The sequence below is a fragment of the Bos indicus genome, chromosome 13, assembly GCF_029378745.1.
Source record: "Bos indicus isolate NIAB-ARS_2022 breed Sahiwal x Tharparkar chromosome 13, NIAB-ARS_B.indTharparkar_mat_pri_1.0, whole genome shotgun sequence".
Classification (NCBI taxonomy): domain Eukaryota; kingdom Metazoa; phylum Chordata; class Mammalia; order Artiodactyla; family Bovidae; genus Bos; species Bos indicus.
Genome location: NC_091772.1, coordinates 59,464,870 through 59,490,314, shown reverse-complemented (window position 1 = coordinate 59,490,314; position 25,445 = coordinate 59,464,870). Strand labels below are relative to the sequence as shown.

Sequence of the window (25,445 nt, the reverse complement as noted above, 5' to 3'; positions counted from 1 at the left end):
TATTGCCACTGAAACACTTCGGGGCAGTCGTTTTGAATTTTATTATGATGAGATTTAAGTTGTTGTATGGACTTTAAAGGGCAGGTTGGCAACATCCTGTATAAATTAATTATTTTGCTGAAACTTACACTTATTTAAAGGTTATTCCTGTTAGTAAATAGATCATGGGCATCTTTAAAGATGAACTTGTGGTATTTTGCCATATACCCTAGTATACTTCTGTTTTAGAGCATTCATGTTAGCTGGTTAATGTCAATTTAACAGGGATTAAACAGTGTAGTCTTTATCTTCTGGACTGCAGGTGGGGGTATATGATAGAACCTGTCTCTTAAGGCCCAGGGACCCAGGGGTGTGGGAGTGGATGGATGAGTGTTTGCTCCTGAGCCTGGCCTGGGAGGGTGCTCGATGCTTAAGTCGGTTGGGGGTGCTTAATTCCCACCAGTCTCCTGGAGTAGTGAGACCTTCAGACCATGAATGTCGGCTCTCTCTCCATTTACTGTGTGTTTGTCCTAAAAAAGTCACTGTAGCTGCAGCGATGAAAATTTTGTGTGTTTTTCTGTCATCTCTAGGCTCAGAATGATGTCCAGAGCATCCTACAAGTTAACAGTTTTTTTCTTGAACTATTTGAGCTTTAACATATTAGACTAATTTTGAACTCAGACCATTTAGCTATCTAGTAAAATAGATGTCTTAATCACAACATGCTAATTCCTAAAATGAGTATTTGTTTCTTCAGCCACTTTGATATGAAGAGGGAAACTGCATTTCAGGATATCCACTCAGAACAACCACAGCAAATAAAACGTTCTTCTTATTGGTGCAGATTGAGAACTGAGAGTGTGGACACGGCCTTGAGGCTGACTTAGTTATTTCCCACATGAGGAATCAATAAATGGCAGCATTTAAAATTTGAAAATAAAATTGGTCTCATTCTTAAAAACATTCCACTTTAAATTTTCTTGGCTTAAATGAAAAAATGAGGGCTGTTTTTTGAGAGGAAAAGATGTGCAGTACTTCTGAATTTTAAAATATTACTGATATTCCAATAGTTCTAGTTTAAAGGCATGGAGGAGACACAGAAAAACTTAAATTTCATTTTATTAGTAGTAACAATACCTGCTCAGCCTGTGGCATTCACGAAGCACTTACCGAGAGATGCTCCTCTCATGGGTTGGAGGTCCGGGCGTGTCTGCACCCTGCCTGGCTTTTCTTCTCCTTCAGTTGCTTCTCTTGCTGCGGCTCCTGCTGAAGTCACATGAACCAGAGTCGCTTGGCAGGTTTTGTTACCCTTTCATCCCTGGAGGATTTTATTCTTGTCAATTCTGACCCATGGGTTGAAAAACAGAACCTGAGTGTTTCTTCAGGGCTGGCTCCCTTTACAAAACAAACACCTGGCCCAGGAGAAGGGCAGCACGGGGTGCTTCTCGGATTCTAAAAGCTGGGTGAAATCCTGGCAGTCCTGGGTCAGATTTCTTAAATGTTTTTAAAAGAAGGAGGCCAGAATTGATTATTGAGCCTTTTTCATTCAGAGAGTAAATAAAAATCGCTTAAAAATCTCACTTGCTTCCTACGTAGCATTGGAGCAGTCGAGTGCCTCAGCATGGCTCTCCAGAGGCCTGACTTCAGAGACACAGGCAGAGTCCTGGCCCTGCCCCATCTTCCAGCGGCCACCGGCTAGCCTGTGCACCAGGCGGAGGTGGAGTCTCTGTCCACGAGTAGTGGCTCCCCCCTTTTGTTACTCTTCTCTGATGGGTACTTCTCCTCTTAACAATCTTCGCTTTTCTGGCTTAAAAGGTCTTCCACTTGCTGGTCCGCTCTTTAGGTTTACCCCACGTGTGTCTGCCGGGGATAGTGAAGCCAAGAGACGTGACTCAGAGCCCACAGAGACTCTCACCCTCGTGGGTGTCCAGACACCTGAGCTCTTTGTTAAGTCAGATGAGTCCAGCTTTTCTTCACCTGCGGTCACTCGAGATACCTGTTGCTCTTTTGCAGAACAGATGTTGCTTAAGTTTTCTTAATGGGGCATAGAGAACCTGGTCTGTCTGATCTTAAGGGGCTGCAGCATTGCTGTGCATGTAACATGCATGCTTTTTATATAAAAACAGACCTATGCAGCCTTTCAGTGGGGAGACCCTGTGTAGGTTTGTATGGAGGTATTCAGATTCCCTGAGTCGATAGACTAATTTTACCAAGAAAGGAAAGGCCACCCTGCCAGCTCGTCAAATGTTGCTGCAGTGCTGCCCCCCAGGACCCTGAGGGCTTGTCTTAAATGTCCCGTGGGTGCTGCTGAACTGGCCTGGCAGGTCCATCCCTGGGGGAAGAGGTTTGGTGCTGGATTTCACCTGGATCTCACATCCTTAACCTGGGGGGAAAAAACAGTGGAAGAAAACAGCTGAGAAAATGATGAGAGTTGCTTGCATGCACTTTACACCCCCACAGCTCTGAGGAAAATACAGAATAAAAATCAAACATGTTGGAGGAACTGTTGTAATAAGTGGATGAAAGATAGGTTTAATGTATCAGCTTCTTATACAGATTGAAAGTGAAAGTGAAGTCTCTCAGTCGTGTCCAACTCTTTGCGACCCCATGGACTATAGCCTACCAGGCTCCTCTATCCATGGGATTCTCCAGGCAAGAGTACTGGAGTGGGTTGCCATTACAGATTGATTCAGCTAAAATTTTTTAAATGAAAGTCCTAAGAAAACAGCATAAACATAAATAACAGAATTTATATGTGCTATGAATACAGTGGGGTACTTTTGTATTTCTTAAAGCCCAAGAGGAGCAATCTTCTCCTTTTTAGATTACCGTAAGTTTGTTGTTTTTTTTTTTGCCCCTGCCTTTATGTGATGTGATGGGCATTCTCACATGTTTTAGGGAGTGTAAGGTTCATGCGGCCTTTTAGGCGAGCTATTTGGCTTTAAAATTTCACTCCCTTTCATCCTGGTTTGAAATATTTCTTTAGGTTATGTTCTCATTCATGTAGTCAGCAGTTATTTACTGAGCGTCCACTGTGTGCAAGACCCTGGGCTTAAGACTTGGCTACAACCAAGAGAGAGAAAACCGTCTCATTTGGAGCTTACGGTGTGACAGAGGGAAGCCCTGTTTTAAAAGTTCATACACACATACAGGCATGCATTCATTTATTAATATTATAAGCCATGAATGCAGGAAACTGACAGGGTTCTATGACAGAATAACCAAGTCTCAGAAGTGAAATTTCTGGGTCCGAGATGCATGTAATCAGTTCTTCATCACAGTTATTGTTCGTAAGAACAAAAATTGAGAAACCACTACTCCATTTGTCTCATATGTAAAAATACAGATAGAGAGGCATATTACTCTTAATTCTGTCTCCTTCAGGACTTTGCTACTAGCCTTTTTTTCCCAATATTTAAAAAGAAATTAACATCCAGAGATCATATGAATATATAACTTCCAGCCTACTTTTCCTTTTAACATATAATAAGCATTTTCTATGCTGTCAAAAAATCTAAAATAGCTATATATACGCTTCCTTTTTAGGAACGTATTTTTTTGGACGTCTAAGGTCCAAGTGATGAAGCAAAACTGAAAATGAATATACGATTTCAAGTGCATGGTAATGGCACACATAGAAAAATGCATTCACAGGGAAATATGGTGTTTTCTGCTTTGTGTGCATGTTAATTTTATAGGCAGAGAGAGGATCAGTCCCTTTGGGGTCTTTACAGCAGCGCCACCCCCCCCCCCTTTCTAAAGTGATTCCTACCCTTTAGTCCACATAGAAGAGCCCCAGTCTGAGGCTGGCATCATGGCAGAAGCCTGATTCCTGCCCTGGTTTCACTCACCTCCAGGGATGGTTTGCTCCACCCAGGGCCCTGGAGTCCTGCAGAAGCCTGGTGAGGTCAGGTCACAGGCCTGTGGCTGGTGGGAGAGCCAGGTGCCTTCTCCAAGGGCTGCCAGGTCAAGTCCAGGCAGTTGAAGCCTTGAGGGAAGAGTGGGTTTGATATTAGTGGGTCTTTTAAATTTTGGAGACCAAGAGCAAGATACCACGAGTTTTAACGTGAGCAGTTCCTGACTTGGTGGTGTTGGCAGCTAAATCAGCTGTAAGAGTACAACTTTGGGGGCAGCATACCACAGCAGCAGGCAGGGCAGAGCCCACCATTATAGACAGGCAACTAAGCAGTCATGTGCAGGGGAGGAGGCTGAGGCCGCTGACGTGATCAGGCCAGGGCAGCAGGGCATGGTGGAAGGTCACACAGAAAGCCCCCAGAGGAGGACAGCGCGGCTGTGATGGAGCAGGGTGAGCAGACGCCACAACTCTGCCTCACGGTTGTGCACTCAGGAGGGTTACTGACACCAGAACCCGGCCCCAAGCCTCACTGGGCCTTATCTACCACCTGATTCTGTTCCTGCAGATTCTCTCCCATTGTCTCTCCAAGGAGGACACCTCCAGGGGAAGGCTCTGCCCAAATCTCCCACAACCCGGGGCTTCTGGGTTACAGGGACTCTCCCCCTGCAGAGGGGCTCTTCCCTTCCCCAGGCCTGCCAGCCTCACTGTTCTCCAGGGGCACAGAACTATCTCTACGGCACCAGCCTTGGGCTTGGTGGGTCAAAGGAATGTCTTTTCAGTTGAGAAAACTTACCCGAACATGAGCTTACTTTGACCTGGAGCTGTGCTTTTTGGACCCAGAACCACAGTAAATAACCCAGCTAAGGCAGTGGCTGAGGAGAGTTGGGAGGTGCTGGGAAAGCTTTGGCAGCTTTTGAGAACAGAACTTGCAACAGTCTTGTGTTGAGAATGTTCTCTATCAAAGAGATTCTGTGCACAGTTGGTCTCTTACTGTTCTGGGCAGAGTGGGCTAGTAGGACCCACCGGACGTGCCCTACAGCTGTCCTCATGGCCCAGCTTTGTCCACTGATCCAGCAGGGGTGTGTAGTCCTCATGGTGAGGGATGGAGACTCAGACAGTCTAGAGGAATCCTGTGAGGCTTCCTTCTGCGTTCTCCCCCGATGCAGGCGCGCACCTCCCAGTAGGGAGAATGCAGCCATGTGACTGTCAGCCCTCCTTATTGGGCTGGGGGCTTGGGGTTGGTCCAGGACACTCCCCCCCCACCCCGCCCCCAATACCAGAATCCGAAGAGGCTGAAGTCCCTTATATAGCATGGTGTAGTATTTGCGTGTGACCGACATCCATCTTCCCATATACTCCAAGTCATCTTCAGGTTACTTAATAAAATACCTAATAGAATATACCTAAGAATAATAATAATACCTAATGATCTTCCTGGGTAAGATATCCCCTGGAGAAGGAAATGGCAACCCACTCCAGTATCCTTGCCTGGAAAATCCCATGGATAGAGGAGCCTGGTGGGCTGCAGTCCATGGGGTCGCAAAGAGTAGGGCACGACTGAGCAACTAACACTCCTACTAATAGAATGTAAATGCTTTGTAAATACGGTGTAAATGTTATGTTAATAGTTGTGGGTCTGTGTAAATAGTTACTGCCCTGCACAGATGCGTGGTAACTATTTAAATAGTATTCAAGTGTTGCTTTCTGGAACTTTATGAAAAAAATTTTTTTCCCAGTATTTTTAGTCAGAAGTTGGTTGAATCCATGGATAAGGAACTCAGGGTAGGCAGTGCTTCTGCCTAGGGAAGCTGGTTAGAGCATGGTGCAGAGGGCTGTGTCTTAGAGTTCCACCTGTGCTGATACCAGAAGCTCTGCTCCAAGAAAATGCGCAACTGCAACAGTAGCTGAGAATGGTCGAGTGCTTGGTGCCCAACTCAGCCTTCTAGTCCCTTCAGTGTTACCCTTGCTGGGAGTTCAGTTTATTCCCTTTAACAGAGGCAGTAACTGAGGCCAGGGTCTAGGCAGAGGGACTCTGGAGAGCCCACAGGAAGAGGTCCTCCATGCCCCTGGCCCACACCCTGTCCTCAGTAGGGCAGGCTCCCCAGGGAGCGGCTGAAAATGCAGGTCCCTGTGGGGATGACAGTGGCCACTGCAGCCCAGGACAGAGCTGAGATGCAGCTGTGTCTCTGGAATGATCCCTCCCCCGTCCTGCTAGAATTCAGCCCATTTGCCCCAATCACCAACTATCTAAACTCTAGAACCGTGGTTCTCAAAGCCTGGTTCCCCCACAGGCAGCACCTGCAGGACCTGAGAACACATTAGAAATGTGAATTCCCAGGTCCCACCCCAGAACTCCTGAAAGGAAACTGAAGGTGGGTCCCAGAGATCCTCCAGGAGGTGCTGCTCTGAGGTCAAGGTCACAGACCTCTGTCTGGAATGTGAGATCCCCTGGTCTCTTCCCTTCTAGCCTTGGCTCAGCTGTGTGTGAGCCTCATGGGCTCGTATTAAGTCTGTCATCATGAGATGAGGCAGCAGTAGGTGCTCAGTAAGTACTGCTGGTGAGTCCTTAACAGGCATCTCCTAAATGCCGACCCCGTGCTCGGGTCTGTGCACCCAGAGGTTGGGTCCAGTGGCAGGGGTGGGGACTGTAAGCAGAAGCCCAGCACAGTTTGGAAATGGGAAGAACCCTCCAGAAATGTACGTTCCCAGACACCAGCCAAGGCCAGTCTTGTAGGCAGGCCTGTTGGACTAACCATGCCCGGAAACTTCCCCAAGCAGGGCGGGACCTCCACAGCGGATCAAGCCAAGGTGCAGGCGGGAAAACAACAGGAGGCCCAGTGGCTGGGCTGAGAGCCAGGACCTGGGGTCGCTGCTGTCCGCGTGCTCACGGGACCTGTCTCCTCTCTCCTCTCTCCTCTCCAGTGTGGGGCTGCCTTCCAGGAGGATGACGTCATCGTGCTCAATGGCACCAAGGAAGACGTGGAAGTACTGAAGAGCAGGATGGAGGAGAGGCGGCTGCGAGCCAAGCTGGGGAAGGTACCGCGTCCTGGGCTTTGCCCTCAGCCTCTGAGTCTGGGCAAAAGTAGGTCCTGCCCAGCCATGGCCCCTGCTCAGGAGCCTGTTGCAACCCCACAACCCCACTGCTGGCAGCGCCCTCAGGGTTTGCAGTGATGGAGGTGGCTTTTATGACCTAGAAGAACGTGGGCTCTAGAAGATTCCTCGGAGCTCGGGCTCCATGGTCTGCTCTGCACTCAGCTTCCTCTTCAGTGTGGAGGGAGGAGTGGTTGGCCCACCCGCAGGGGAAGAGCACGGGCAGGAGAGCAGAGAATAGCCTTCCCACCACTGGAGCCATGGCTTGGTCTCTCTTCCCGCCCACCTGTTTTGAGTGGCACCTCAGTGAGCATCAACTGCAGGCAATGCTCTGGGTTGGGGTGTCGGGGTGCAGGCTTTGTTTTGTGCCCCAGGCTCAAAACAATTGATCAGCTAAGAAATGTGTTCAATATGCCATCGATTCTGTATCCAGCAGTGAATTTTGTTATTTCTTGAGTACTTAAGGTGATAGCTATGGTCTTTTTACATTCTTAAAAAAAAAAGTTAGGTTTAGTTTAAATGTGGGAGAAACTTCATGTCTTCAGAACTAAGGCAAAAGAATGCCTAAAATACTAGAAAATTGAGGACATAAAATTGTGGGGAAGAAAAAATAGCCTGCCTGTTTTTATGCAGTTGGAGTACATCTACCAGTGATGTCATAATTAAAGATTTTTCAGGTTATTCTTTTTTAAAAATCATAATAGAGGAAAGTGCAGGACTGTATCACTCTCAAATAATATGTAATTCATGTTCATGGGGCTTTAAAAGCCTGATGCTTGAGAATGTGGTATTGGTCTTACGTGTCCAGAATTCTCAGAAAGAGCTAAACCATTTGGGTTTTCTTCTCTTATTGTCTCACTTAGGTAGAAAATAAATAATTTGTGTGAATTATTCTGTAGTACAGGAAATTGTGCCCAGCTTATGTGATCAAATGCCAATCGAAGTGTTCCTCGAAGTGGTCTTGTATGGGTTATTACAACATTCATGAGGATAAAGAGCCACTCTGTGTTTTAAAGGGGTGACTTTAGGTTTAGGAGCAATTAAATCTATAAATGTGTTCATTTCAAGTTGGTTTTCTAAATAGCTGTGATCTCATTATCAAATGAGCAAAAAAAGAAAAAGTTTGAGATGTTTTTGACAGAGGACATTTACCAAAAAGGATCTGCTTGTCCTTGATTGCTGCTACCAATCAAGTCCAGTTTTTAAAAAGCACGGAAGGGGAGATTGTGTTTTGAAGGAAGCTTTAGTAGAGATGGTGGTGTGGTCGTAGCCGTCTTACCTCAGTTGTCTCCTGTGTCCCAGGCTTCCGCCAAGTTGTTGAAAGCCCAGCGGAGCTAACCTGCCCGTCTCCGCAGGGTCCTCCCTGGAGCTTCTGGGAATGCCTCTTAGAGACGGCTGCCGGGAAACCAAAATATTTCCCAAATATACCCACAGCTAGGAATAGGACATAGCATTTCCTTTCTAATGCCCCATTGCCCATGCTTTTCAAACATCATAACCTTATCTGTGAGTGGAGGGCTTAGAAGTCACTTTTCTGTATTATTTTTGAACCACGATGTGTTACCCTCAGAGTTGAATGCATGTCTTGCCTGTGTGAAATGAACAGGACATTGTGTTTTGTACAGATGTTACAAATCACGTGGCGTATATATATATTACAAGACCAAGAGGCCACTGCCTGAGCAGGGTCTCTGATGTTTTCTAGAGGTGGGATGTTTTCTAGGTATGGGAGCCTCCTGAAAGGGTTAGGCTGTGTATCTGTAGCGCCACCTTTTGCATACTGAAGGAAATGTCATGATTAGAGTAAATTCCCTCAGTGAAGAGTCCTGTTTATCCTATGATTGAATCAGCTGTGTGGTTTGTAATATTCTTTTTCTCTTAATGTTTATTTGTTTATGGCTGCACTGGGTCTTCATTGCTGCGTGGGCTTTCTCTAGTTGTGATGCGTGGGCTTCTCATTGTGGTGGCTTCTCTTGTTGCAGAGCATGGCCTCTAGGGTATGCGAGCTTCAGTAGCTGAATAGCAACACGGGCTTAGTTGCTCCTCGGCTTGTGGGATCTTCTCAGTTCAGGGATCGAACTTGTGTCTCTCACATTGTTAGGTGGGTTCTTTACTACTGAGCCAGCAGGGAAGCCCAGCTGTGTGGTTTTTAGAAGTTTCGTTTCTTAACTTTTTGCTGACCAGCTTAACTTTAACTATTATGAGCAACAGAATTCTAACAGAAGTAATCCACAGTTGAGAATTGGCTAAAGTGTTCTTTAGTACAGGCCTCACGTCCTTACAGTTAAATACACAAATGTCAGAACATTTTGACCACTTTGAGGAGGTCTTCCTGAAAAGGTTAGGATTCAGTCCATAGTTATCCTGTCTGGATTTTATGTTATTATCCAGCTAACTGCTCTTATGTGTGTGGTGGTCACTATTGAAACGGACTGTTCTAACTGAAACTTGTCCTCCTTATTGAAATTGTCTGAGGATGTGGTTTTGGAATATAACTGTACAGCTGAGCAGATCCCTCTAGATGTGTACTGCGTGAGGCATAAGTGTGCAGCCAGAAACACCTAGGCAGGACCAAGGTGCAGGGCTGAGGGTCAGAGTCGCCTTCAGAGGGAGCCCTGCCCTAGGTGACTGTGTCGGCCTCAAGTTGGACTCCCAGGCCAGTGGCGGCCACACAGACGCTAAAAATCAGTGAATTGGAGCACGTGTCCTCTCTCCCTTTCTTTTCACAGAAAACAAAGAAACCTAAGGTGGCAGAGTCTGTCTCAAAATCAGAAGTCAGTGAAGGTAAGATGCTAAAAAGAAGTCCTTGTTTAGCAAAAATAAAACCCTAGGCCTGTTTTGCTAAATAAGTTCCTGCTTTGGTTTTGTTTTACTTTGTTTTTTCACAGAAACCCCAGGACCATCAAAAGTGAAAACAGGGAAGCCCGAAGAAACCAGCCTTGACACTCGAGAGAAGAAGACCAACTCGGCTCCCAAAAGTGCAGGTAGGTCCAGTTGAGACGACTGTGGGCCACTCAGACAGCTGGAGACCCGCGTGGTCGTGTCACTGTTTGCTGGGGTGACTCTGGAGACTCTAGCTTATCCTGACCGTGTCTCTCTTGGGGTTCCCTGAGCTCTCTTGGGGGTGACTAAGAAACGGTTGATTCACCTTGGAGCAGAAGGCCTGTCAGGATCGAAGGGGGTGCTCACACATGCCGTTGTCCAGTTTCCCGTGGAGCCTGCTCGTAGGGCCAGGCGAACGGGGTGCAGAGACCAAAGACCTGACTCGGTCGTTCCCCGTTTCAAGGCTGGGTTCTCTGTGCACTGGAGCCAGCCTCCCTCCTCTGGCCTCCCAGCCAGGAGCTGTTTGGTGGCTAGTCCAGAATTTAGAGACTCTAGTACTTATTTCACAAAGAAGAGAAGGACAGATGGATGAGGTAAGGAGTGAGTCATCTAGTGTTCATGGGTTCCAGAAACCCCTCCACATACCAGCTCCCTGGCCTCAGGGTCTCATGTACGTCAATCCCTGAAGCTGGGGCCAGTGCAAGTAGTGATTAAGGTGATTTTAAATGACAGATTTACATACAGTAGCTTCGTTTGTTTTTTGGGTTTGGTGATTGAGATACTGTATTTCAGCATTCCTCCCCAGAAAGGAGGAGGGAAATTCCTGGGCTTGGTGGCCTCTCAAGAATGTGATGGTTGGAATGGTCTGCAGCCCCAGCCTCAGAGTTGAAAGCTTCTCGTTTTTCCAGCAGCACACGGGATCACTTCTGGAAAAGCCGCTAAGAGGTCCATCGCCGACAGCGAAGAGTCAGAAGCTTACAAGTCTCTCTTCACCACCCACAGCTCCGCCAAGCGCTCCAAGGAGGAGTCGGCCCACTGGGTCACCCACACATCCTACTGCTTCTGAGGCCAGCGGTGCGGCCTCAGCTGGGGCCTGTGCACTTGCTCGTCCCCTTAAAGCTGGAGCCAGGCACGGTGCCTTCGAGTAGGAAGGCACAGTGGGGACTCTGTGACCCCCGCTGGCCTCGCCCGTCACCCTGTCCCACTCACCTCCACCCTCTCTGCACTTGGACCTTCCCGAGGCCCTAAGAGCATGTTGGCTGCATATTTATGCTCAAAATAATTAAAGACTCCAGGTTCCTCCTGGGTGTGTGGTCAGCTCATTTGACTCATTTTGACATTTTCATGGTTTTGCTGCCAATGGTTAATTAATTAAATAAGCCAAGTGAGACTGAACTTGAGAAAGGACGAGTTGAGTTTCAAGTACATTCTCCCTGCAGGGCTGTGGGAGGGAGCGTTTTGCACCAGAGCAGGGGACTTAGGGAGTTTCCTTGCTCCATCGCTGTGATGAGAAAGGCGATTTAGTTGCGCACCTGATGATTTGGTACAAAAATTAAGTCTAAAGTCTGCTTTTTCTCTCATCTCTGTGTTTTCCTTCTTCCACTAATATTTGAGTAAGAAACTTGGAACCATTGCATTGTTAGTGACAGTAATTCTGTGACGTCACATCAATGCCACATTCTCTCTCAGCAGATTATGAAAAGGAAAACTGGATATAAAATTGGTATGTCTCATGCATAAAGTGTGTTAAAGTCATTAATTAATGAAACTGTTCTAAAGGCAGGAGCCTCAAGATTGTGAGCCCTGCCTTCTGGAGACAGGGGCATATTACGGAGATGGTTCTTTATAGGGGATCCGGGGCATGGGGTTCCATTAAGAAGCAGGCAGAGGAAACACAACACTGTAAATCAACTATACTTCAGGAAAATACAGTTTTTTTTAGAGCAGACAAAGGAGCTGGGAGAGGAAGTTGGAAGCGGGAGGGAGCAGCCTGGGGTTGGGAAGGGGAAGGGGCTGGAGAGCTGAAGTCAGGCTGCTCTGACACCCTGTCCTCTGCCTTAGCAGTCAGGAGTTGGACCCCAGGATACGTGAATATAGATGCATTTTCATCAGATTATATCAAGATCAGTGAATTTTTGTTGCAGACTTTTTCCAGAAGAAACATGAAAATTACCATTTATGTACATTTATATGCAGACATCTAGTTACGATCACCATGCCTATTTCTGATCAAGCCTGGGCTCTCACACTCCTGTAAGCTCTCTACCCGGGAGCCCCCCGCCCCTGAAGGTAGGGGGAGTGTGATCCCCACGTCAGCCTGTGTGGTACGTCTGACTCTCCTCTGTCTCCCCTTCTGATTTCACATCCTCTCACAGAACTTCCCTGGGCTCAACACAGTCAGAGGCTGAGTGCAGACACACCGTGGACCCTGGGTTGTAGCAGCAGAAGTCGTCTTTCTGAGGAAAAAGTGTGAATCAGATGACCCAGCGGAACAGGTGCAAGCCCTGTGTTCCGCTGATTGGGATTTTTTTGTTTTGTGTCACTTTCAGAAGCTGGTGGTTTTTGAACACGGTGGCCTGTGGGCCTGGTTGTGTTCCTGGCGGCGGCTCCTGTCCGCGGCACCCCTGTCGCCTCACCGTCCCCACACCTGCCTGGATATCAGCCTCTCCCCCACTTCATCCAGCCAACTGATCATCCCTCACACTCTGCCCGGATGTCTTCTTCAGGAAAACCTGCCTGCCTGAACTAACCTCCAGCTACCCCTTCGCACTCTCAAAGCTCTCATTTCTTAACCACAGTTTTTTTGTTTTTTGGCCATGCTGTTCAGCCTGCGGCATCTTCATTCCCCAATCAGGGATCGAACCTGTGTCCCCTGCATTGGAGTCCTAACCACTGGACCACCAGGGAAGTTCCCTCATCACAGTTTGTTTTTTCACAGTAATAACAGTTCAGTCCCTGGATCTGGAAGATCCCCTGGAGAAAGGAATGGCTACCCACTCCAGGATTCTTGCCTGGAGAATCCCATAGACAGAGGAGCCTGATGGGCCACAGCTCATGGGATCACAAAGAGTCAGACATGACTGAGAAACTAACGTTTTCACTTTTTTCAGTAACAGTTAAATATTAAAAATTAGTTTTCATTTACATTTGAAATCGAGATGTCCAATCTCCATTGTTTTTCCAGAGAACTTACAGGGAAAAAAGATCACCTAAAAGGATGGAGCTTTTTTAAGGCTGTTGCTGCTTCTGCTGCTGCTAAGTCGCTTCAGTCGTGTCCAACTCTGAGCAACCCGATAGACGGCAGCCCACCAGGCTCCCTCGTCCCTGGGATTCTCCAGGCAAGAACACTGGAATGGGTTGCCATTTCCTTCTCCAATGCATGAAAGTGAAAAGTGAAAGTGAAGTCGCTCAGTCGTGTCTAACTTTTAGCGACCCCATGGACTGCAGCCCACCAGGCTCGTCCATCCATGGGATTTTCCAGGCAAGAGTACTGGAGTGGGGTGCCATTGCCTATTCACAAACTTCAAATTGGCATTTTTCTTCAGTTTTCATCTCCGCTATTAGTACTTATTAGTCTAAAACTCAAAACAGTTTGCTAATGAACAACTGCATACTTCATACTGTGACCATTTGATAACTGGTCATGTAAAACTAATGCTCAGATGTTGATTTGTCTTCAATTTATAAATAGTAAAAGCAAAAGAGGTCTTTCCTAATTCCCTTATCACAATTTTAATGAAGTAAATGATACTCTTAATTAAGCCAGGCGTTGTACACTCAGATGATGTCAGCGAGTGTGGATATGAGGTGATAGAAGTGGTGGGGACAGTAGAACATAGCCACCAGAGGGGCGGTTTCCTACTTGGCTCCAGCAGAGAGGGGCCCTGTGTTATCAGATCTTCCATACTTTTCAAGGAAATCAGAAATCTGACCTTTGTAAATGGAGCTCCCCCACCCCCATTTAAATACCCCAGCCAAAGCAAGAGATGCAGGAGACTTGGTTTGATCCCTGGGTTGGGAAGATCCCCTGGAGGAGGAAATGGCAACCCACTGCAGTATTCTTTCCTGGAGAATCCCATTGACAGAAGAGCCTGGCAAGCTACAGTCCATGGGGTCACAAAGAGTCAGACACGACTTAGCGACTGAATACAATAATTTTTCAGAACAGTGTAGGCCACACAAAACACATCAGGAGCTCCTAGTTTGCAGCCTCTGGTTTAATATCTTTCTTTCCCATTCAGCTTTCTGCTCCACGGGGGCACATGCCTTGAGTCTGCTCTGCTCACCACAGTGTCTGGATTCAACAAATGCAAAAATAAAAATAGGAGACGGACCCGCCCTCCCAGTAGAGCACCAGGCTCAGAAAGCATACACTGGCAGGGAGATGGCATTCTGTCACTCCCCACCTCTTTTTCGACTGCTTGCTGGAAATGATGCCATTTCCCTTTAAATCCTACTCCCAGGCGACCCCCTCAAGCCTCTTTATCCTCTGCCCTGAAGTCATCACAATGGCCAGAGCAGGTTCTGGCTGGGGGGCCCTCTGTGACATCACCAACGACCCAGCCCTGCCTGGTCCCGTCTCCAGGTGCAAGGGCACACCAGCCCACTGTGAGCCACGTCCTGTGCCATCTCTGCTCACCATGCAGTCTCTGAAATGGTGCTTGTTCTTGCCTCTGTGTCTCTCCTGCGGCTATGCCTTTATGTTTTCTTCTCTGAGAGAGAAACCCAAAGAAACCCAGGGGAAGGTGCCCTGCGGAGGGCACTTTAGAATTCGGCAGAATCTACCAGAGCATACCCAAAGCTGGCTTGGGAGCAAGTGGCTCTGGCTCACTTTTATTGTTGTGCTGTACATGATACTGAAGTTTCGAGGAGATGGTGAAAAGAATAAGGTAAGGGTGGCTCCTTTTGTTAATCCACGTTGATTCCATCTCAGAAAACTCAGACTCAAGAGAAACAGATGCTCTCGTTATTACAGGCAAGACTGTTAGGTATAACGAGTTTGAATATGGAGTATCTACTCCCAGTCCTGAGTGTGCTGGTAACTCATTTCCCCACATATCCTTAGAGAAAACTAGGCCTGAACTCACAGAGATTAGGACTCATATAGTTGAAGGCCACCTTTTGTTTATTAGGCAACTAAAACCTTGGCTCAAAGTTTATCCTGTTAAATCAGTTTTTTTTTTTTTTTTTTTCAAATGAGGATAGATTCAAGAACTTGGCATGTTTCAGGTCAAAATTATTTACAGAGCCAGATTCACTGCCGCTGATTTCTCATTTCCCTGACATCTGAATTATTACCAGTTGCTGAACTGAATGGAAGTGGTATCATTATTCCAAGTAAAGGAAAAGATCTGTTGTAAAGGGTCAGAGGTGTAAAGAAGTAACAGCCTGTCCATGAAGTGGCTGAAGAGCTCTGAGAAGGGGATGGGAAGAGAAATATGGTGGCTTGTTCCCTCTTCAGCAGACCCAATGCTCCAGGATACTGTGTCCAAACTGATGGGAGCAGGGGATTGGCAAACCTTTCTGCAAAAGGCCACATAGTCGATATTTTCAGCTTTGTAGCCCATTCAGTCTCTGTTGCAAGGACTCAACTCTGCCCTTTGAGCATGAAAGCAGTCATAGACTATCGGCAAATGAATGAGCCTGGCTGTTCCAATAAAACTTTATTAACAAAAGCAGCTGGCAGGCCATATTTGGCCATCATTTGCCAGTCCTGTGACTAGATCAATGCTAGAGCCAACTTCTCGCAGGTGAGCCCAACTCTCTTAGAACTCCGTCAACACAAACCAGCAATGTCAACGGTATCATTCACCCTGAATATCTTTCTTGACAGGTGCAGACTCCTCCCACCCTTCGGGGCTGTACATTTCGCCCTCCAGGAAGGAAAAACGCTTCACCCAACAAAAACTATGCATTCAGTACCTTAACCCAGCTCGAGATGGACCTTGTGGAATTTGTGTCCAGGGTGCGGAATCTGAAAGTCAGCATGACAACCAGCGGTCACTTCAGGCTTCAGAACTTAGGGAACGCAGATCCACAGCATAAAGTTACAATATATGAGGTTTGGGGCGAAGAAGACTCTGTCGATTGAGTGGGTTTGTGTGTCCAAGTAGGAGAGGAGAAGTTGGGTACTGACAAACTGTATCCAAACTATAAAACTGTTGTGAAGAAAAGCAATTCTCGTATTTGTGACCTTTTTCCTTTCTCATTTTTTCTTTAAACTAGAAAAAAAAACGTGAGGCCAGAAGCCATTGCAGTTACTGTTTTTGTGTTTCTTACCTTCTCTAGAGCTGAGGGTGGTGAGAAGCGTGAGGACAGTGACAAGCTTGGCCACTGGGCCATGACCTTTGTAGAATAAGGCTTGGGAGATTTTGGGATAAGATGCTAATATTATTTCTGTAATAACTTATCTTTATAGTAGCTATTTTTGGAAAGGGCAGAACCATTTTTTCTCTAATTTACTACATTACAAAGGACAACTTTAATTATAGGTTTAAAATTATAAAATGATTGAGTTAGGAGGTATGTGTGCCCGGAGGATGGTGGATTCACTTCACTTTTTTTTTTAATGTTTATTTATTTAGCTGCTCCTGGTCATAGTTGCGACCTGTGGGATCCAGTTCCCTGACCTGGGCTCCCTGCATTGGGAGTGTGTGATCTTAGCCACTGGACCACTAGGGAAGCCCCTCACTTCATTTTCTTACCTTCAGAAACTTATTCATTCTACTTGTGGGTCTAACATATTGACTTTTTCTACACAAAACTGACAGTTACATGTATCTAAATGGATTAAGAAAAATGGAAACTCAAACCACGTTTCTAATGTCATTTGGATATAGACAAGCTAATCAGGAGCTTCCAAAGCAGTCAGGGTTAGCATTCTTTGTGAGTGCTAAGTCACTTCAGTCATTTCCGATCCTTTGCGACCCCATGGACCACTCTGTCCGGGATTTCCCAGACGAGAATACTGGAGTGGATTGCCATGCCTCCTCCAGAGGATCTTCCCAACAGAGATCAAACCTACGTCTTTTATGTCTCCTGAATGTTCTTTATAATACTTGTTTAAAGTATGGATATTTGGGGAACTTCTCTGGCAGCTAGCCCAGTGTTTAAGACTCCAGGCTTCCATAGCAGGGGATGAAGTTTTGATCCCTGGTTGGGGAACTAAGATCCCACATGCCTTGCAGTGTGCCACAAAAAACAAATAATAAAAATAAAATATGGGTATTTCGGCATGTTCGTATGGCTAATGGAAACTACACTTTCTCTGGGCTGTTCTATTATCTCATGACGCCTCATAAAGGCCACCCTGATAGTTTTAGGACGAGCAGATGCAGGCCTAGGCAGAGACGTCCGCTCTGGAAGTTCCCTTATTTCCACTTCACACCTAATTTAAGTGTGCTTGAACCTCCATTGCCTTCCATCTGGCTAAAAAGAGTTAATCCTCATGATTCGAGCAGCATCTTCAAGACGAGTCCCACACAGTGTCTGAGAGACCTCAGGTTAGACCTCCCACCTCTTCCCCTCTCATCATTGTCACCCTATCTTTGAAAAGTGATCCCTGAACCCTTTGCTTTTTGTCTCAATTTCAGCTTTCAGAATATTTTTAAAAAAGAAAAAAAAAAAAAACTGGAAGGAGTTGAGATGTCTCCTCAGTGCCTCCTGTACTCTTTCTGCATGTTTTCAAGCAAAAGTTATTTTCCCAGCACATTCTGAAGAAATGCAGATAAGGAAAAAAGACTTTGGTTTTAACCTGTGATGTCAACATGGGGTATATTTTAGATTAGAATGGAGATAATCAAAAGGTTGCCAAATCACGACTCACAGGTCAAATCAGCTTCTGCCTGTTTTTGAACAGCCCTGGAACTAACAGTGGTTTTTTAATTTTTAATTTTAATATTTTTGGCCACGCCATGTGGCAGGCAAGGCCTTAGTTCCCTGATCAGGGATAGAACCCATTCCACCCACAGTGGAAGTGTGGAGTATTAACCACTTGGACCATCGGGGAAGTCCAATAATGGATTTTATATTTTTAAATGGTTGAAAAAATATCAACTGATGAATCATATTTCATGATATGAAAGTTACATGAAACTCGAATTTCAGTGACCGTAGATAAATTTTTATTGAAACAGAGCCACACTATCATTTACATGTTGCCTCTGGTGACTTTTGTGCTCTGTGGCAGAGTTGAATTACTGCACAGAAACCATTATGACCCACAGAGCTGAAAATATTTACTAACTAGCTCTTCACAGGAAAAGTTTGTTGATCCTAGTTTATACTAATCTTGCTCAGTCGTGTCCAACTCTTTGCGACCCCATGAACTAGAGCCCGCCAGGGTCCTCTGTCCATGGAATTCTCCAGGCAAGAATACTGGAGTGGATTGCCATTCCCTTCACCAGGCGATCTTCCTGACCCAGGGATCAAACCTGGGTCTTCTGCTTTGCAGGCAGATTCTTTACCATCCAAGCCACCAGGAAAGTCCTAATTTATATGTTAACAAACAGAAGATATGTTCACTGGGATCTGATATATTCAATAACCTTCACAAACATCCCCTCTTGGTCTGATAAGCAAAAATGTAATTTCGTATCATTTTTGTGTTGTTTTGTCCCAGCTAATGATGGGAATCCTATGAAAGAGCAAAACATCAAAATTTCTTATAGGGAGTTGATCTGGGATATAATTAGAACAAAATCTGCTGTTCAAGTGGATTTAACAGTTTCCATAAAAGAGTGTCCCGAGTCTTTGCCTTGACTAACACAAAGCTTTGCAGACCCCGGTGTTGCCTAGAAAATAGTGTTTTCCTCGCTCCAGTCTATTTCATGCATTATTTTCATACAAAAATGTAATAGATACAGATCAAGGAGTGAGAGCCCCACAAAGCCGCTCACCTCTGCTGTTTGAGTGTCAGCTGAAACCCCAGGGTTTCTGCACTCTGCAGTGACTCAGCAGCTCGAAGCCACCAGATGGTTGTAGTCACCTACACCTCCTGTCTCCGTCAGAGGAGATTCACTTGGAGGGTTGGCAGAATTCGTAGCCAAGACCCTCTCCTGGCGGCCTGAAAAGACCACTGCCAGAGGTGGTGGGTCATGAGGCAGAGATGTGAGAGCATCCTCTAGGATCTGAGAACAGTCCCCAGTCGACAGCTAGAAAAGAAGCCCAGAGTCTCAGTCACACAGCTGCAAGGACATGATCTGGAAGAGCCCCCCGTGTCAGAGGGGACCCCTGTCGTGTGAGACCCTCACAGAGGAGCCCACCCACCGGAACAGACTCTCGGTCCACAGAAACTGTAGGAGAATAAATGTGTGTTGCTTGAAGCCACCAAGTTTGTGATAGTTTATGACACAGCAGTAGAAAATCAGTAACACACACACACGCACACACCCTATCTTTCTGTTCCCAATTGCTGAACACCATTGTTGTTCCCAATGCCTTGGAGGACAAGTCCACACTCCCTCTGACCTAGTCCCTGGCTTCTGAACTCGGGGAATGGGACCAAAGGAATAATGGCAGGGGATCAAGAATAGGACTGTCCTGCTCCTTGAAACTAGAAGTTACAAACTATTGGCCCAGGGACCAAGCCTCCCCCTGCCCTGACATGTTCATTTGACCATAATCACGGTTATTGAGCATTTAATTTGAAATAATTGTAGAGTCACAGGAAGTTGCAAAGGTAACAGAGTATCTTCTTAGACCCTTCACCTGGATTCCCCAGTGGTTGCATCTTATGCAACTTGAGAACAATCACAGAACCAGAAGACAGATGTTGCAACAGTGTGTGGGGAGAGTCTGTGTTGTTCTGTCCCTGGTGTGGAAGCCTGGACCCACCCTACCCCAACCACACTATCCTGGCAGAGACTGTCAACAGCCTTCCCCACCTCCCCTGACCCCTGGCAACCACCAATCCGTTTCCATCTCTACGACAATGTTATGCGAATGAAATCACACAGTGTGTTACCCTTGAGGTTGGCCTCTTTCACTCCTTACAGCCCTTCAGATACATCCAGGTGGTGTCATATGCCAACAATTCATGCCTGTCTGCTGCTGAGTCTGTTGAACCATCCGCTTGTGGGGGCACATTTTAGTCTTTTTGTAGTTTTCGCTTATGATAACAGGACTGCTATGAAGAATTGTGTGCAGGTTTCTATGTGAACACACACTTTCATTTCTCTGGTTTAGATGTCCAGGATTATGGCCGCTGGTTCACATGAGAAGTGTAGGGTTTGGCCTTCACTGAGAGTCAAAGATTTAGAAAAAAAGATGCACCCAGAGAACTGCCTCTCTTTCTCATCCCTGCCACCCGAATCCCATGCCCTCTTCCCCTCCACAAAGCCCTGTAGGGCTGTGATCAGCCTCGTTGCTTTCTGTCTTATCCTTCCTGCATTTCTGTTGCGCAAATGAACAGATACACATTTATTTTCTTATGCTCCTTCTTTCTGATGTGAAGAAGAGCAAGCGTTCTATATTCTTTGGGGCTTTGCTTTCTCCATTTAACAGAAAGTCCTTGAAAATCCCTTCTTTTTGGCTTTGAGAGGGTCTTTCTCATGCTTTTTTCCCCCGCTGCAGAGTGCTCCATCATGTTTGTTTAGCCTCTGTCTTCCATGAAAATCTTCAGGTAGTTTCCAGAAGTTTGAAATGACAAATGATAATGCAGTGAATCACTTTGTGCATACCTGTTTTTGTGTTGTTGGAGACATAACTTTAGGGTAGATTTCTAGGAATGACCTTAGTGGGAGAGAAAGGAAAGCCCAGGTGTAGTTTTGTTAGGTATTGCCAAATTTCCCTCCAGGAGGCTTGTGCCAGCTCGAATTCTCATCAGAAATGCCAATACAGATTTTTTTTTTTTTTAACGGATTTGCGGACAGCGGACTGGACACTTCTGCCTGAACCACCTGTCTTACGTGGCCTTGTGAGGCTTGCAGTTACCTAAGATTGCTGCTAGGTGGCAGACGAAGCCCGTCACGGGAAACAGCGCTCTGGTTTCCCAGACCTTGTTTTCAAAGACCTTTGATGAAAATAATGTGTGAGATGAAGTGATGGTAACACTTCATCTGATGAAGTGGTCGTAACACTTTGATCATAGTTAGCAACTGGCATTCTTTGTACCAGTAGTAATAACAGGGGCTTCCCTAGTGGTCCAGTGGCGAAGACGCTGTGCTCCCAATGAAGGGGGGCCTGGGTTCAATCCCTGGGCAGAGAACTAGACCTCACATACCTCAACTAATAGCTGGTGCAGCCAAATAAATAAATAAATAAATATTTATATTATATATTTAACATATATTTATATATTATACATATTAATATATATTTAAAAGCAGTAATAACAACGTTACTTTTTATTAACAATGAACTTTTGTCATTGATTATTTATTCATTTATTCAAGTGTTTGTTCTGTGCACTTCTCCAGGTTCTGGGCATGAGAAGATAAAAACAAACAAACATCTTCCCGGGACAGAGCTTGCTGTCCACTGAGGAAGAAATGAGAAGCACACCCATGAGTCTAATAGGTAGTCTCTCCAAGGCAAGAGGTGAGGGTGTGGGGGTCAGTGAGCAAGATGGTTCTTTAGATCTTAAATGGTGTGGTCACGGAAGGGCTACTGAGAAGCCGTTACTAGAGGGGGTCAGCCCTGAAGACCAGCTAGAGATGAGTGTGGAGGACACTGGGAAGGGAGGTGCAAAAGCCCTGAGGCTGGAGGGAGCCCAGCCTGATGGGGAGCCCTGGGTGGGGGTGGTGTCCTGTGCTTGGGGTGGAGTTGGGGAGGGGATGAGGTGGGGCCCAGGGAGCAGGTGCCTTGCAGGCCATCGATAGGACTTGAGTTTCCCTCCTGGTGAGATGAGGGCCGTGGGGAGAGGAGACTGGAACAGGCCAAGATGCACCCATTTCTCCAGGTATCTCCAGATGGCCCAGCCTGGGCCACACCTGATGGATGCCGAGTGAGTGCTGGTCTCTGCTCTCAGGAGCCCTTGGTGGGGGTAGGGGGGGCCTCAGGGGACAATAGACATGGCCACATGAGGTTTCCCGTGGGAAACAAGGAGTCTTCTGGAGGCCCTGAGAGTGAGCTCTGGCTTCTGGCACCTTGGAGCCACTTCCCAGTTCTGTAAACTCTAGAAAACAGATAATACGCCAAGCCTTCGATTTTATGAAGATGCAGGTGGGTTGCACGTAGGGGACCCAGTCAAGCAGCTCTGCCTCTGCCTGTCTGTCTGTCATCCTCCTGTTGACTGCTAGTCCTTTGAAGCCTTGTCTGAATCTCATCTATAACGAGCAGCTGGCCCCTCCTTAGCTAATGAATGACATCTCTCTTTTTTTTTGAGAATTTTGTTGTTTCTTTTGTTTATTTATTTATTATTTATTTGTTTGGCTGTGTTGGGTCTTAGTTGCATCTTGGTGTGTTTTTGTTCAGTTGTTGCTAAGTCATGCCTGACTCTTTGCGACCCCATGGACTGCAGCACGCCAGGCTTCCCTGTCCGTCACCATCTCTTGGAACCTGCTACAACTTATGTCGATCGAGTCAGTGATGCCATCCAACCATCTCATCCTCTGTCACCCCCTTGTCCCCTGCCCTCAATCTTTTCCAGCATCAGGGTCTTTTCCAATGAGTTGGCTCTTCACGTCAGGTGGTCCAAGTATTGGAGCTTCATCTTCAGCATCAGTCCTTCCAGGAAATATTCAGGGTTGGTTTCCTTTAGGATTGACTGGTGTGATCTCCTTGCCCTCAGCATGTGAGATCTTTGTTCCCTGACCAGGAATAGAACTTGCATTCCCTGCATTGCAAGGTGGATCCTTAACCACTGGACCACCAGGGAAGTCCCCCGAGTAACATCTTTGACACGTGGTCATCATATTGTAAAAGAGTCATGATTCCCTTACACGGAGCCCTGAGCCCTGCTCAGTGACAGTGCTGACATGAAGATAGCTCTGAAGTGCATTACTCCCAGAGATGAAGAAATTAGATTCCCTTCCATCTTGAAAACCCATAGAAAAGTAAACATGATGGAGAGGAGGGGACAGTGGCCGTGGGAGGACCCACTGCTGCCCAGGCTCTTCTGTCTCTCTTTCCTAGGGACACTTGGGGAGGCCCAGCAGGGACCTGCCCCAGAGTGGTGACCTGGGAGAGGCAGAGACGTGGGAGGCAGCTCCCTGGGGGCACAGGGAGGCCCTGAGTTCCTGGGGGCAGAGCCCCTCCCTGTCTGGCCCCTGGTCCCTGCCAGGACCCTCGCCTCCCCACTGGGGCTGCGGTTCTGAGCTGTGAGCTTGAAGAGGCTGCTCAGCGCCTTCCCTCCCAGTGTGTGTGGCCTCAGCCCTCAGGCAGATGCGCTGGAGCTTTGCCATCATAGCCACCTTGACCTCGATATTCCGGAAACACCGTCTCCCCTTCACCCACTCACCCTTCCCTCTGTATCTGTTCATCATCATTCAGCCAGGGCTCAGGAGCATCTCTGTGCGAGCACGGCAGTGGTGCTGAAGATCCAGTGATGTGTGAACGCGGCGCACAGGGCCTCCTCACACCCCTTAGAGGTGGCTCCCAGGAAAGAGATTGAAAACCAGTGCAGCCACGGCGAAGAACAGGACAGAGCTTCCCCCAAAACTCAAAAAGCAGAATTTCCATAAGATTTGGCAACCCCACTTCTGGGTAAACACCCCAAAGCAGGATTGGGGAGAGCTATTTGCTCACCCAAGTTCATAGCAATGATTTTCACAGCCACCAAGAAACAGAAGCGGCCTCAGTGTCCATGGGTGGACGAATGAATCAATGAACACAATGTGACTTATCCATACGTTGCGTATTACTCAAGTCCAAAAAGGCCAAATTCCTTCTGGGCACCGAGAATGCAAAGGTAATAAAATCCTACAGTATTTCTGGGGATTTTGTCAGACAAAGACGAAACGCCAACACTGGCCACGAACACATAAATATACAACATTGTTCAGGAGCAGCTGAGTGCTGTGAAGAAAACTACTCTGGAGGAGGGGCCCCTGAAGCCAGATGGTCAGGGAAGACCTTTCGGAGGACACTTTGAACAACACGCTGTGTGAGGTGAGGCCCTGGGGATGGGAAGCCAGTGCAAAGGCCCCAAGGTTCTCCGAGAAACCCACCTTCCTTCCGAGGGCTGGCCTCTTGCTGTAATTGGGTCCTTGATGGACATGCTGACCCGAAGTGTACCACTTTGGCACAAGGATTGTTTTGAGCTGGAGGCAGCTGAGGCAGAAAGTGCTCTCTGCCCTCCCTTTTTCTGCCCCAAAGCAGGACAGAGGTTTCATAGAGGGAGGTGCCCCTCCCCTGCCCTCGGGGAGAAGAATGATTCTTATTCTAGAGTTCGGATGTACCGTACTTAACCAGTTCCCTCCTTGTGGATGCTGGGTGCTCCCCAGTGTCGTGTTATCATGAACACATATGGTTCCTATTTCCCCAGACTGGGCAGGACTTGATGCTCCCCACTTCAGGCAGTACAGCTGCCATCTGCCAGTGTTTGGGTTTATTCCACAGTCAGCAAACACTGAAAGCACAGCCAGGCAAGGCACTGAAAACAAAAACCCTTGCAACAGCTTACACGTGACTTATTTTAGAATTTCTAAGTACAGTTAAGTGATGATTCATCCCACTTAAATCTGAGCTGTTTAATGGACCATCTGGTTCATCAGAATATGAAAGACTTTGCCCAGCAACCTGGAAAAGTACCCAAGAGGAAAACAGAAGTGGTTTTTAACCACTGAGAGGGAGTCCCAAGAAACATCAACTGAGTGTCAGCTCCTTGAAGACAGGAATGTTGGTGAATAAATAAACTGCATAATGTCTGGGCCTATTTTTCTAAAAAATGTTTTTTATTAATTTATTGGTTATGCTAGGTCTTCGTTGCTTCATGCATGCATTCTCTAGTTGCAGCAGTCGGGGGCTCCTCTCTAGTTGCAGTACACAGGCTTCTCATTGCGGTGACTTCTCTTGTTTCGGAGCACGGGCTGCAGGGCACACGGGCTTCAGCGCTGCAGCCGGGGGCTCAGTGGTTGCAGTTTCCTCACTCTAGAGCACAGGGTCAGTAGTTGTGGTGCACAGGCTTAGTTGCTCCACAGCATGTGGACCAGGGACAGAACCCACGTCTCCTGCCTTGGCAAACAGATTCTTTACCGCTGAGCCACAAGGGAAATGCCTAAAAAATATTTTCTTTTTTTCTGATTACAAAAGCAATGCAACTCAAAGCACAAGAAACCAAAGAATAACGAGTAAGTGAAATTAAAAGCTTTTGCACTTCAAAAGGAAACTATAAGAAAGTGAAAAGACAACTCAGAGAATGGGAGCAAATATTTGAATATCATATATCTGACAAGGATCTAGTATTAAGAATATATGAAAAATTCACAACTCAATAAAAACCAACTGAAAATGTGCAAAGGACTTAAATAGATATTTCTTCAAAGAAGATGCACAAATGGCCAATAAGCACATAAAAAGATGCTCATCATTACTCATCAGGGAAATGCAAATCAAAACAACCATGAGACACCATGTTATACCTACCAGGATGGCTGTCATCAAAAAGACAGACAATAGCAAATATTGGTGAGGAGGCAGAGAAATTGGAACCCTCACACACTGCTAGCAGAAATGTAAAATCACGCAGTTACTTTAGAAAAAGTCTGGCATTTCCTCGAAGGGTTAAACATACAGAGTCACAGTGCAACCCAGCCAT

General features: G+C 46.6%; 2 protein-coding genes across 3 annotated transcripts in view; both read left to right on the top strand.

The window, feature by feature from the left end:
- Window positions 1-11,053, top strand: part of RTF2 (replication termination factor 2) — a 43,296-nt gene extending 32,243 nt beyond the window's left edge. Inside the window, exons 6-9 of one of the 2 annotated variants that reach the window (XM_019972153.2) lie at window positions 6,758-6,871; window positions 9,655-9,709; window positions 9,814-9,909; window positions 10,660-11,053. In XM_019972153.2, the coding sequence (XP_019827712.2) occupies window positions 6,758-6,871; window positions 9,655-9,709; window positions 9,814-9,909; window positions 10,660-10,814 (420 nt within the window). In that variant the 3' untranslated portion in view covers window positions 10,815-11,053. Of the gene's footprint in view, window positions 1-6,757; window positions 6,872-9,654; window positions 9,710-9,813; window positions 9,910-10,656 lie in introns of both variants that reach the window. The other variant, XM_019972152.2, reaches the window with a different exon arrangement.
- Window positions 11,054-13,247: 2,194 nt separating this feature from the next.
- FAM209A (family with sequence similarity 209 member A) lies at window positions 13,248-15,925 on the top strand. Its single transcript, XM_019972775.2, has 2 exons — window positions 13,248-14,637; window positions 15,582-15,925. The coding sequence occupies exons 1-2, from the start codon at window positions 14,179-14,181 to the stop codon at window positions 15,837-15,839; spliced, it is 717 nt and encodes a 238-aa protein (XP_019828334.2). The 5' UTR covers window positions 13,248-14,178; the 3' UTR covers window positions 15,840-15,925.
- Window positions 15,926-25,445: the final 9,520 nt, after the last annotated feature.

Coding starts and splice junctions, on each gene's coding strand:
- FAM209A (XM_019972775.2), top strand. CDS start 14,179: ATGATGCCATTTCCCTTTAAATCCTACTCCCAGGCGACCCCCTCAAGC. Junction 14,638..15,581: donor GAGATGGTGAAAAGAATAAG/GTAAGGGTGGCT, acceptor CTTTCTTGACAG/GTGCAGACTCCTCCCACCCT.